At 41.5% G+C, this 13,720-nt stretch overlaps 1 protein-coding gene across 1 annotated transcript in view; it reads right to left on the bottom strand.

Moving 5' to 3' along the window:
• The window catches only part of SESTD1 (SEC14 and spectrin domain containing 1), a 121,050-nt gene that overhangs the window by 59,382 nt on the left and 47,948 nt on the right, over positions 1 to 13,720 (bottom strand). The window contains exons 3-4 of the mRNA XM_018561612.1: positions 11,274 to 11,382; positions 5,545 to 5,635 (exon numbers count right to left, since the gene is read on the bottom strand). Of these exons, the coding sequence (XP_018417114.1) occupies positions 5,545 to 5,635; positions 11,274 to 11,382 (200 nt within the window). The remainder of the gene's footprint in view (positions 1 to 5,544; positions 5,636 to 11,273; positions 11,383 to 13,720) is intronic.

The raw sequence follows: 13,720 nt of genomic DNA, 5'->3' as shown, positions 1-13,720 counted from the left end.
CCCCCCCCCCCCCCAAAAAAAAACACTTGGCAACCTTCCTTGTCTGTCATTGGCCACCTAACAATTTAAAGTAATATTAAACTTGCACTTGTTTGTTCAATAATGAATCCAGGGCAAACAAATACACATTGCATAACAAATTATTCTTTACAGTCACCATATTTGCAAACAGCTGGTTCCACGCTCTCAGCTCGGATTCCCTGAACTTCCTGTCCAGTACAAGATCACAAGAGACAGAGCAGTCTCCGGCAGCTGTCTATCCACTAGCTTGGAGAAGGGAGAGGACAGAGAGAAGCAAGGAGCAGAGAAGCTGTTCCTGTGTGTTTGCGGACACACACAGCTTACTAACACACACACACACACGGGTTGCTCTATAGGACCCTGCAAAGGAAAGGAGCCACCCCAAACCAGGACATCAGGGTCAATGACAATGGGGACCAGCTGATTTTGCAAGAAACTAAAACTTTTAAACATCAAGGGGTGGCACCCATTTTAAGTGATTTAAATCGGCATTTGGAATAGCTTAAAAACCTTTTGACTTTAATATCACTTGAATTGAAAACATGCAATGTGTATTAACCTCTTGCCGTTCGCCCGTTATGAAAAAGCGGACGGACGGCAAACTCACATGGGTGGGTTGCTGTAATTAGACGGCATTTTTTTCTGCTCGCGCGCATGCAGGGGCAGAAAAACCCGTCCGTTCTTTACAGTCGTTATTGGCTGTTTCACATACAAATGATTGGCGGCTATATAGCCGCCGATCTCTTGCATGTTGTGTGGTGTTTTGCTCGCCTGTAATGCCGCCCCCTCCTGACCCCTCACCTTCAATTCCAGGATCTACTAGCCCATCTGCGGCCCAGGACCGGCTCAGGAGGGTGTCAGAAGATAAGATGGGAGGGAGTTCAACCTCTTCCTCCTTGCTGAACTCCCGCCGTACTGTGAATGCGGAAGTGATGTGTAATACAGATCTCTGCTTCATCAGCTTCTTTGGGGGGTCCCCAGGTGACATTAGGGGTCTTAGAGACCCCTAATGTCTCCATAAAGAGGACTTGTCAGTGTGCCTTTGCGATTATATAGGGAGATTGTTATCCAACTATGTGATAGCAATAACAATACGTATAAAAAAAAAAAAGTTAAAAAAATAAGTCACATATAAAAACAGTAAAAAAAAAAGAAAAAAAATGTTTAAGTCCACCACCCATACGCATTCGGTTCACCAGCGCGCAACAACGACAATTGTGCTACACATGTTACATATCGCCGCGAACGCCGCAGTGAGAGCAATCATTTCAGGGCCCTCAATCACTGATAACACTAAACTGATGAGCTGGAAAAGCTTTTCAAGCGTCGCCTATGGCCAATTTTGGGTATTGTAATTATTTGAGGTTTTGCACATGCGCGCAATTTTAAGGCTTGACATGTTTGGTGTCTTTTTACCCGACGTGACCCCGTCTTTTATATTTTACCATAAAATTGGGTAATAATAAATGTTTTATAATTTAATATAGAGGAAACCGTTTTTTTTTAATTTTCCCTTAATATAGTAAAAAAAAAAACCCCCAGTAGTGATTAAATACCACCAGAAGAAAGCTCTATCTGTCCCCAAAAAATTGTATAAAATTAATTTCAGTACAGCTTTGCATGACAGAACAAATGTCAGTCAAAGTACCCCAGTGCCGAATACTGAAAAATGGCCTGGACAGGAAGGGGGTTTAACACCACGGACTTCAAGTGGTTAAGGAAGAACTCTCACTAAATAGAAAACCAATATTTTAAAAGCATTGTTAAAATGGCTTAATACACCAACTAAAACACCCAACTACTTAGTTTCATTGCCAATCAGAGCACTTATGTAGCCAAGGGATAAATGTTAATATTGCACGGATATGGATACAAAGAATTGTCAATAACTGTCATAAAACATAAAAATTAAATTCCCATTACCAAAGCCACGTGCACTGTAGGGAATAGTTTAATGAATCATTACCAAATTACACTGCACAGACTTCAGTCAAGGACACTGGAAAGGTCATCTCATATACATTCATCTCAAAACCAATTCTGTATTTTCATTTTCCAGTCTTGATATTAGATCGCCTATAGCGATTATTGACTTCTGTCAGTTCTTTTAGGTAGCAATGCTTTCAGTCTGGGAGCAGGACACTAGGACAGAAGCCTTAGGGGAAAGCAAATGCATTTCATCTTAATTGCTGCTACAGGTCATGGGGTATGACTGACAGCCGTGGTGGGAACAGCAGTGTGAGCTGTATGACTCCTTCATCTGTCCACCTCTAACATCGCTCAAAGTATACAGTTTTCATAATAACTCAGGCAGCTAATATCAGTTTGTCTCTTTTCAAAGTGAATGGCTAATTACAGTGATACCTGTGCAAGAGTCGATGAAAGTAAACAGAAAATGGATGGGACATGTGTATTAAGTGAGGGGTTAGGCACACATATGTGATATAATTATATAGCCCTATCTGTCCTCTAAAAAACAATATATAATATGTGTGGGTACATTTAGTAAGAAAGTATATTACTGCTGTGGAAGAATCACACAGCAAAAATGTAAAAAATATGTCAGTCATTTATGAACAGAACCTGAAAACTAGCTCAGTCATGAAGGGGTTAAACACTACTGCCCCTGTAGCCTAAAAACCATATGGTAAAAGTGATTTCAATAGATTTGTATAGGACCATTAAAGATCCAGTTACTAACACTGCTTCATTAGTTTATGGACATTTTTTAGCAAATTATTGTTATCTAACCATCTGACATTTATCTGAACATCATTCTAGACACAACTTTCACATTTTTACTTCCTTGCTGTTCAATATTTGTATTACTGTAGTTCAAATGCAGGAATGCTCCCTCAATTCCATCTGAATATAAGGCAATTGTATCCCTGCCTGTTATGATCTGTACTAACTTTTTGCTTGGAAATGCCTTAAAAGGAGAACTATGAGGTGAGTGCTTTTCACTCACCTCATAGTTCTAGCCAACCTGTGACAATGAGACTGTCACAGGTCGGCTCAGTAGATCGGGAGGTGAGCGAACACATACCGGCGTTCGCTCACCTCTCGATCCTGTCACGGCTCTCTGCCGTGACAGGGGAGGGGCTGGATTCCCCCCTCCCCGCTTCGATCCGCCAGCGCTGACTGGCGGAACGAACGGGGGAGGGGGCGGGTACAGCTGGCTCAGCCTCTAGATCGGCAGAGAAAGCTGTCAGTCACGCAGCTGGGCGGATCCCGGCACAATTGTTGGGATCCGCTTCAGCTGTGGCGTCTCAGTATACCGCGAGCAGCAGCTCGCGGTATACTGCGGCATCTCAGTATACCGCGAGCTACAGCTCGCGGTATACTGAGCCTAGGGTGACGGGAGGACGCTAGTTTGTGTCCTCCCGATACCCTAAGGAGAACTATGGGAAAAATACTTAACCCCATAGTTCTCCTTTAAAGAGGAACTGAACGCTGAAATCTGTGCCCAAAAAAGGCAAGCAGAGGGCAAATGACTACTCACCAGTATTGCCTGTGGTCTCCATGTAGCCAATCTTCCTCTTACTTGAAATGCCTTGTTCTGCACTGTAGGGATTGGGTATGCAAGCAGCACCAGAAGCAGAAAGTGCAAGTACAGATTCAATGTTATTCAGACTCAAAATTGCATTTTGGGGGTTCCAATGGTCCCCATTTAACAAGGCTTGGTACTGTTAAAAGTTTTACTGGACTAGTAAAAATGGAATAGAGAAATAGAGAATAATTAGTCTAAGTCCTTTCAGATTCCAGTTAGGCCCTTGTTCTGTGTCTGTTTGGAGGCAGCCATTTTGGTTGAGGCAAGTCTTTACTTACTCGTGTTACTAGTAAGCAGGACCTTAGTGACATAACAAAATCTCCTGCCACTAGAAATCGGCGGCAGTAGAGCCTTAAATTTACACTGCAGATAAACATCTATGAGACTGTAGGCACTGGAGCTCCTAGGCACCTTCACATATTATAAAGCACACTGCTATTTTTCAGGAAGACTTCAAGAAAAAAAAATTACATTTTCAGGGGGGGAACTGCTTAGGCAAAATTAAAACTCCTGGATGTTCCCTACAACATAGAAAACCTTCATTTTTGAGCTCAGTTCCATTTTAAAATACCCTTTCCTCTCAGTACAAATGCTGCTTCCAGTCCTCACACTTCAGTGCTCTATGCTGTCGTAACAGCTACACCCCTCGGCACAAATGTCCTCCTTGTATTGCCGGGTAGTTACTCATCACTGATAACTGAAGTGCGCTAGTCCTATCTCTGGTGTCTTTTAGACTGCTCAGTTGTACCTAGACACTGTACACTAATGCTTTATGTCTCATGCACATGGGGGTCCAGTGATTCCTGCGGCAAGAATTCCATGTGGGTTCGTACAGATGCCGCCGCTGTGCCCATTCAAGTTAATGACACAGTGACAGCAGCCTGTTCATCTGTCCGTAGCAGTCCACACAGAATCGTAATAGCACAATTTCCTGCGGATCAGGAGAGATCCTTGTCCTAGGATGCAGAGAGATTACATTGTAATGCCAAAAAAGCCTGTCCACACACTCACCAAGAAGATCATTGAAGTGAACCCGATTGTGTTTCCATAAATATATGAAAAATGCAGCAAAGTGAGTATAAGCTTCACTTGAAAGTACACCGACCCTCATGAATATAAAAATAATCAGTCATTTTTACAGTGGATGGTGAAAACCTACAGCAAGTAAACATGAAGAGTGGTCCTAAAAGATACAACTATGTGCTCAATATAAAGAAAGACCCTGTGTTAGCCTGTCTACCCAGCTCTGGGCTGACATGTACAAGCTGTGTTGTATTTAAATGAGTGCTCTGCTACCAATACCAATTTCCTGGTGTATTCCGTCTGTCACCACGACAGCACAGATAGATAGATAGATAGATAGATAGATAGATAGATAGATAGATAGATAGATAGATAGATAGAATACTTGAAATTTTCACTAGTGAATAACAAAACCCAAGAACTTTGTGGGAACAATGGAAGTAGTACATAACTGCTCATTGAATGCTCCAATCTACATTTTCATAAAGGTTTTAAGAACACTATTTTAAATGTAAACACAAGTGATTGAAGGTAATGGCTTTATAATAATAATTTTTTTTTTTTTTTAAATCGATCCCACATTGCTTTTGGCACTGTTGTGGAATTCGGAGCACTGTGGCTGCTGATTAAATCCTTGATGACATCCAGACTTTGACAAGTGATATAAATAAATGAGACTCCTGTCATACTAATAACTGAACAACTAATATAATAATGAAAAGTTTATAACAAGCTGTAAAATGGAAGAAAATATACAGGAGAAAGTTGAAACCACAACCCGGGCTAACACTTTTAAAGACGTTTTTCATCCACAGAAATTACGAGTCCATGGAAATTGCTTAACCTAGGATCAGTGTGAGCTCGAGCAAAACAATCCAACATCACTTGCAAGTACTGCTTACCAACCTAAAGCAACATAAGTCAGAAGTAACACACTGGTTTACACTTACCTGGAGCATGACAACCACAGTCTTTACTACATTCCACTGTGATTTCCTTCCATCCACAATTACAGTAAAACCCCGGGCTTTACACTTATCACTGCAAAAAAAAAAAAATAATCACAGCTTATAAAAAAAACTGCATTTATTTTATTGAACTTAAAAAGGAAAACACTTGAGGATTAGGCATGTTTGGGTAGATGTCTATTTAAGTGGACAGTTAGAGGCACTATGGAGGCAACCATTTTGGCGGTTAAATCAACATTCATATAAAAGAAAAAAAAATACAGGATAGTAGTGCTTGATTAAACTGTAGTCAGTGGCTCTTACCATAAGAGGGTTTGATGTACATTTTAAAGAGGGTTCTTGATACACCCTAAATCCTCATTAAAAGAGAACTAAATCCAAACCTTTTTTTGGCTTTCATCCTTTTTTGGGTAACAGCAGTACATTTACTAATATACTTGTGACCCAAAGTTAGCATCTAGTGGGCTACTGCCCATTATTTGCTGACAGGACAGAGCCATGCTGCAGCTGAGAAAGATCCAGACAATATTGTCAGGATCCACTCTGCTGCCTGATTGGTGGTTCCACTGCCTCTCTAGAGCCAGAGCCATCTGTACCCGCCTCCTCCCCTGTCTGTCCCTCCAACAAGCGCTGGAGGAACTGAGAGGGAGGGGAGAATCCCTGCGGGGAGTGGTGACTGACAGTCACTGCTCTCCGCATGGAGAAGACCGTGAACTGAGCAATAAACGGTTCGTGATCGCTCATCTCTAGATCTACAGAGCCGGAATGTGACACCTGCAGTGTCACATACCTGCTCTATGTATTGGGAAGAGTACATTTTACTCTCCCAATACTTCTCCTTTAAGATGCTGTATTCTTGATCTCAATAAAGGATAACTTGGGTTTCAGTGGGCAGTATACAGTTTCATAGCTCCCTAGATTTAAAAAAATAAATAAATCATGAACCCCTCACCCCAATAACTGTGGCGTTTCTAGTACCACAGACAAAAAAAAATCCTCCCTGATTCAAACAAACAATTTTGTGTATTCCCAGGGCCAAAATATATCAATATTATACTTTACGAATGATAACTATGGATGCTATTAGCTGTAAGAAACACATCCAAACCATTTTATATTCTATTATTGATTTGGCCATTATTACCGCAGGCTGCAGAGTGCTTCACAGCCTAGAGACTAATGGTAAATAATTATTTTCTATACTGAGGGTAAAGCTGTATTCCTTTTATATATAGCTGATGTCTCTTAACCTTTACAGAGTCCGTGGATGTTCATTTGACAATATTTTATTCTGATCCAAGATATTTTCATACAATAATTAGACCACCTCTAAAGGTGCCCATACACTGCTCGATTCTCGTACGAGAATCGCGGGAAATCCCGCGATCGTACGAGAATCGAGCAGTGTGAACGGAGACGTGCGACCGTTTCTACTGTACGGTCGCACGTCTTCCGTCGAACCAGCATGTTCGAAAACCAGCCGGGAATCGTACGATTCTCGGCTGGTTAGAACGGTGCTCGGAAGACAAATGCTGAACGGGCCGGTGTGCGCACGCGCACACTGCCCATTCAGCATTGCGGTCATCGGAAGCCCGCCCCTCAGGGGGGCGGGCTTGCGATGATCGAGAGTGCGATCTGCCTGTCCAAGATAGGCAGATCGTACTTTTTTTAATCCCTTTACAACCATCGCAAGACTAAGGTCTTGCGATGGTTGTACAGTGTATGGCCACCTTAACACATACTTTTAAACTAAGCAAGATTTGTTATTCTAATCGTTCACTACCATCGTTCAAGATAAAGGAGATCTGACAATGCCCTTTCCAATCTAGTTAGTAACTATTGCCACCTAGCATCCTTTAAGCCCCATTCACACGTATATGTTGCGATTAGTGAATCCTGCCTCAGGAACTTGCGTTTACAAGTGGCAGCTGTCACCCATTCAAGTTAATAATCGGGTGTCAGCTGCTGCATTAAAATGCCAGGACACCACATGTAATCGTATCATATACAATCACATGCAGCGTGCCGGTGTTTAAATGCAGCAGCTGACACCCGATCATTAAGCTTAGGAATCAATCCTGGACGTATCGATTGTGCGAAGACACAGTACTGTGGAAATGTTTTAGGCAGGAGTGGAAAAATGCTGTAAAGTAAGAATACTATCAAAAATATATTTTTTTTTTATTGTTTATTTTAATCAATTTACAAAATTCATAGTGAGCAAACAAGAGAAAAATCTAAATCAAATCAATATTTGGTGCGACTACCCTTTGGCTTCAAACCAGCATCAATTCTTACACTTTCACAAAGCCAGGGATTTTGTAGGATTAGAGTCAGGAGTATAATTAACCAAAAATATACCAAGCAGGTGCTAATGATCATCAATTTCATAGGTAGGTTGAAACACGGTCATTACCTGAAACAGAAACAGCTGTGTTGGAGGCTTAACACTGGGTGAGGAACAGTCAAACTCTGCTACCAAGGTGAGGATGTGGAAGACAGTTTCATGTCACAGGTCATACACCATGGCAAGACTGAGCACAGGAACAAGATAGTTATACTGCATCAGCAAGGTCTCTACCAGGTAAAGATTGCAACGCAGACTGGGGTTTGAAGATGTGCTGTTCAAGCTCTTTTGAAGAAGCACAAAAATGGGCAAGGCTGAGGACCGTAGACGCAGTGGACGGCCAAGGAAACTTAATGCAGCAGATGAAAGACACATTATGCTTACTTCCCTTTGACATTGGAAGATGTCCAGCAGTGGCATCAGCACCGAACTGGTGGAAACCAGTGGGACGCAGGTAAAGCCATCAACTGTCTGGAGAAATCTGGCCAGAAGTGAGCTTCATGGAAGAATTGCGGCCAAAACGCCATATCTCCGACATGTAAACAAGGCACAAAAACATAGGAACTGGGGTGCAGAAAAATGGCAGTAGGTGCTCTGGGCTGATGAGTCAATATTTGAAATATTTGGGTGTAGCAGGAGGCAGTTTGTTCACTAAAGGACTGGAGAACGATATAATGAGTGTCTGCAGCAACAGTGAAGCATGGTGGAAGTTCCCTGCAAATCTGGGGCCTAATTTCTGCCAATGGAGTTGGAGATTTGGTCAGGGTCAATGGTATCCTCAATGCTGAGAAAAACAAGCAGATATTTAGCCATCATGACATACCATCAGGAAGGTGCGTGATTGGCCCCAAACTTATTCTGCAGCAGGACAACGACCCCAAACATAAAGCCAATGTTATTAAGAACCATGTTTAGTGTAAAGAAGAACAAGGAGTCCTGGAAGTGATGGTTTTGCCCCCAGAGAGCCCGGATCTCAACATCGAGTCTGTCTGGGATTACAGGAAGAGACAGAAGGATTTGAGGCAGCCTACAAGTGGACCTGGAAGAATTTATGCTGTTTTGAAGACAAAGGGTGATCACATCAAATATTGATTTGATTTGGATTTCTCTTCTGTTCATTTACTTTCCATTTTGATAAATTGATACAAATATGCAGATCAAGCTATAATAAAGCTAGGAGGTAGAGGTGCTAAACAACAGCCTTAATTTTACATGGTTTATTATGTTTGTTTATAAAAAAAGATCATGTTGCTGCTACTGCTCAATCACCTTTGGCAGTTTCAGTTCGTCCCAACTCTTGTCATTGTAACTTTTGCAAGATAGCTTGGTCAGCATGCAAATGTGAAGGGGGGAAAAAAAAAAATAAAATATATATGTGTGTGTGTGTGTGTGTGTGTGTGTGTGTGTGTGTGTGTGTGTGTACACATCTAAATGTGATTATAGGTGAAAGAGCCTGTAGGTGCATGTTTAGGAGCCTGCAGGAGCAGGCATAAGTAAAAACTCTTTACATAAGTACCCTAAAACATTAATGAGCAGGTAGTTTATTTTTGTTTTTACCTGAAGATCGGTTTTATTGTCTGCATATAAAAACACAAGAGAATCATCAAAATAGTAAAAATATGCGAGGTCAAAAAGGGGGGAAAAAAAACCTTCAGTGGAAACAGGTGGGCACAGTACTGGTAAATAAGAGGAAGCAATATTTTATAGAAGGGAGGCAGATTGTGATAGCATCTGTCTATAAAAAAATATTTCCATCACTGGAAGAGGACAAGCCTAGCCTGCCAAGCTTGGTTGAGTATTTCTATTTAAAATAAATCCAACAGAAAGCAAAATCTCCATGTGATTAAGCTCTGGTGGAAGCAGACATCCCCTGACTCATACACCACACAGTACTGGGAAAGTGAAAGTAAACCTGTTAACCAAGTCATTGTCCTAAAACTGGTACGCAACAGGAGGCAGTGACTGCTTAAAACCAGAACCTGAACACATACATTCACTTTAACAAACTCAAACAGCAATTTCGGAAGAACATCCCTCTCTGTGTAACAGTTACTGCTTTGAGGGTCCACATGGCTAAAATAATAACAATTCAAACATCTAGATATTTTGTGCTTTCTACTCTTCTGCCTGTAATTGTTGGAATGTCCAAGTTATACAATAATATATGACTCCCTTTTTCACTTGCCCCCATGTATATCACCTCCTTCAATTAGATGGCGTTGTCTACATAGCAAGCATATGATAAGCACCACCAACAGGAGCCGAGCTTGCAATAGTGATGCTGAAGATAGCACATGTACTGTAGCACATGTACTCAAAATGTAGGGTGCAATCATCACCGGAACAGAAAGCCATGGACAGCAATAAAAACATCATTAGAAGTTTTAACCTTCCCTACTCTAATACATTGTGTCTGCAATCATCACAGGATGTGCTTTATAAATGGAAAATCACAGAGAGGGGGCAGAGACACAACATCGGAAATGGTGTCTGTCAGATACACGCAATACGGCAGGGGAGCCAGAATTGTAGCCTTCACTGTACTTTTCAGGCAATACAACATTTTGAAAAAATTTAAACTAAAGCAAGCGGTCAACACAAAATAAAAAAAATAAATAAGTATAAAAAGCAAGTTGCCAGGAGGTGGGCTAAAAAAAACGGCCAGCTCTCTGGATCTGAGCGGGTGGTTTTAAACGTCCACTCAGCCATGCCCACTCGCACGCGAGCGGGAAAGTGCCTAAATTTAAAAACAGGCACCGATGCCTGTTTACATACAAACCATCCGCCAGCTATAGAGCCGGCGGATGGCTTGTATGAGGTGCCGGTTAGCTGCGGCCCCCTCCGTGGCTCCCCCTTAAATATTACTGCAAAATATTTTGTGTTGCTGCTGCAGCTTGTTTTCAACAGGAACTCATGAATGAATGACTTTATTCTCCCCTGCCTGTGTTGTAAGAGGAAGGGGAGGACCTGTAAACATTTTCCTGAGATCACTGTAATAACCAATCACAGTGATTACACGCAACAGATCCGGTCAACTCTTTGCCTGAAGCCGATTCTCCCCGCTGTCTAATGAGAAGATGTACAGGTATGTCCTTCCGGAACAATGGGGCAGCAGACAGGCCTTTTATGTTCAGTGGCTGGTCAACAAGAGGTTAAGTTAGGTCAGGTTACTGATGGTCCACATAAAACAGTATTGGTTCTTTGCACATCACTGTTTTTTTTTCTACTTTATTAAAACAAATGGTAAAGAAATATTTGAACAATGCTGTGCAGCAGCCATTACAAATGATATGGACTTGCAAAGCCATTTGCGTCCAGTTTTAAAGTTCACCATAATTTATTCATGCTAGAGGGAAGAAGTCACCTTGGGATGCTCAGTAGGTAGTCCAGAGTAACACTCAGCTCATCCATATTTGTCTGGTCTGAACACAATGGGATTGTCAGAATGAGGCCGCTTCTTCTATCCTTTCCTCCTATAGAAAGACGAACAATGTTAATAGAAAAATAAAGTCCTTTCAATACTTAGAAATCCACTCGAGGCAACAAAAGCAGCAAAATACCAACATTGATTTTTACTAAAAGAGAAATACCACAACATAAAAAAAAAATCTATTTGTTATAGGGCATATTTAGAGATCCATAAAAAATGACTGGACAGCACCATCTTCTATTTGATTACAACATATACTTTTTTGTTGAAATCCCTTAAAGAAGAACTCGGCCAGAAATAATCTTACCCCTTGCAGTGGGGCTACCCACTATGTCTCCATTGAGATGGCTTTGTGCATAGTTATGCTGGAAGAGAAAAGGGGCTTCCCCAAACTATTACCACAAGGGTGAAAGTGCACCACTTTCTAAAATGTCTTAGTATGCTTTAGCATTAACAGTACCTTTCACTTGAAACACCTGAACTCAATGACACAGCAGGCAGTGGGCGGGTGCAATAGCCATTAACTAGTGCAATTTAAAATAGTCAATAGCAGGCTGGCTATTGCTGCCAGCCATTGGATGCGAGTGTTGCCACCGGGCAGTTGATCCACATCAGTCTCTCCTCACCACTGGGCAAAGGTCTGTGTCCAAACCAATCTCCGCTGCCTCTGCTGCTACAGGCAGGGAAAGCAGTGGGGATCAAAGGGGACACAGACCACAGCATGGAACAGGAGGAGCAGAGCTAATGCAGCAGCAGCAGAGGCGGGGGGTACAGTGAACAGGCTGACAAAAGCCCAGGCGCCAGAACGCCAGGATCTGGCGTCTGGGATTTGTCAAGCCCTGAGCACAACTGTCACCTAATTGACTGGAATAGGTACATGATTGTTTTTTTTTTTCTCTCCGGTATTGAAATTAAATACAAATGTATTGTATTTCAGCATATTTTCTTGTGAGAAACGTCACCAGTTTGGTTGAGGTGGGTAAAGATGAGTAGTAGCTCCAATTTTCATAAATCTGCCTCTGATTGCATTCTCTGCTCTTTCTCGTTTTATTTTGCTCAAGCTAATGTAAATTGGTCTCATACTCTATACAATAGATATATTGTACATTTTTCAAATGAATACTCCCTTTTTAATACATTTTAAGTACATATTTTATATTTCTATATTTTTATTCTAGAAAAAAACTAGGGTTGCACAGATACCAAGTAGCGTACTTGGTACAAGTACCGATACTTTTAAGACTACACTAGAGAAAAATTCAAAAGTTAGGAGGCAGCTGTCATCTGTAAGGAGCACACGGAGCTACTGGGATTTGTACATCTGTTTTAATGTACGATTTTGTTTTTATAAATAAAGGGATGCACAGATACCAGTTTTGCGAGTACGAGTACTGGTACTTGCCGAGAACTTACAAGTACGAGTACTGATACAGTTTTATTTATTGTCATGTGACAGTTTTACTAAAACAATACAGTCTAATGATTTCAGGACAGTGATGGAGCACCAGAGCCAGGTCCCAGCTGCAACCGCTGCAACCCTGGTGGTTCTCATGAAAATGCCAAGTATCTGCACTGGTACTCGAAAAGTATCTGTGCATCCCTAAAAAAAAACTTTACATTTTACTGTTCGGGCATAGAAGGTTTTGGAAGAATATACCAGGCCCGGTCTCATTATAGTTAAGAACCACCGATAGTGTACAACTAAAGAAATTGTATAAGGACAAAGAAAGACTAAAATTTCTCTCATATATTTTTTATTATTATTGTCCCAAAGACAAAAAAGGTGACATTTTTTTAGGCAAGTATATTACGTCTGAGTACTGCCAAACAGCATGGGGATTTCTCAATTTAACCAGCGATCTAACACACACACACAGAGGACAGACTGGCATCCACAGTGAAACAGGATACTTGAAGTCTATTGCTGTCACAAGCCAGTTATTGTGCCATTATCCTGTACGTATAATGAGGCGGCTGCTGCCAAAAAAGCATGTGACACAAGGCTCTGGCATAGAGATCAGCCTGCTAGTAGATTAAATGCACAGGACTCATAGAAGTAAAAGACGGATCTGCTCAACAGGTGCTTCCAGGGGCTGGAAACTCATTTGATTTCTTCCTGAAGGGCATATGAATAATGTCTGCAGTTTACACCCTGACTTTATGAATAGAGTAAAAAGCCTCGTAAAGTAAACTGCAGGTGCTAGTGAACGGGCCTGGAGAGAAACATGGCATCCAGCCTTGGCCTGCCTGCAGTTCAGACACAAATACTGCCAGCTGTCATTTCTTTGTGACTGTGCTAAGTTCATGCTGTACAGCATAAGAGTTGTCTTGGACTTTGCTCACTGTCCTCAACATTTGGAAACCATAACTGCTTTTGAGTA

The sequence above is a fragment of the Nanorana parkeri genome, unplaced genomic scaffold, assembly GCF_000935625.1.
Source record: "Nanorana parkeri isolate BGI_ZX_2015 unplaced genomic scaffold, ASM93562v1 scaffold534, whole genome shotgun sequence".
NCBI lineage: Eukaryota > Metazoa > Chordata > Amphibia > Anura > Dicroglossidae > Nanorana > Nanorana parkeri.
The sequence above is the reverse complement of the archived record's forward strand: the minus strand, read 5'-3'. Positions and strand labels throughout refer to the sequence as shown.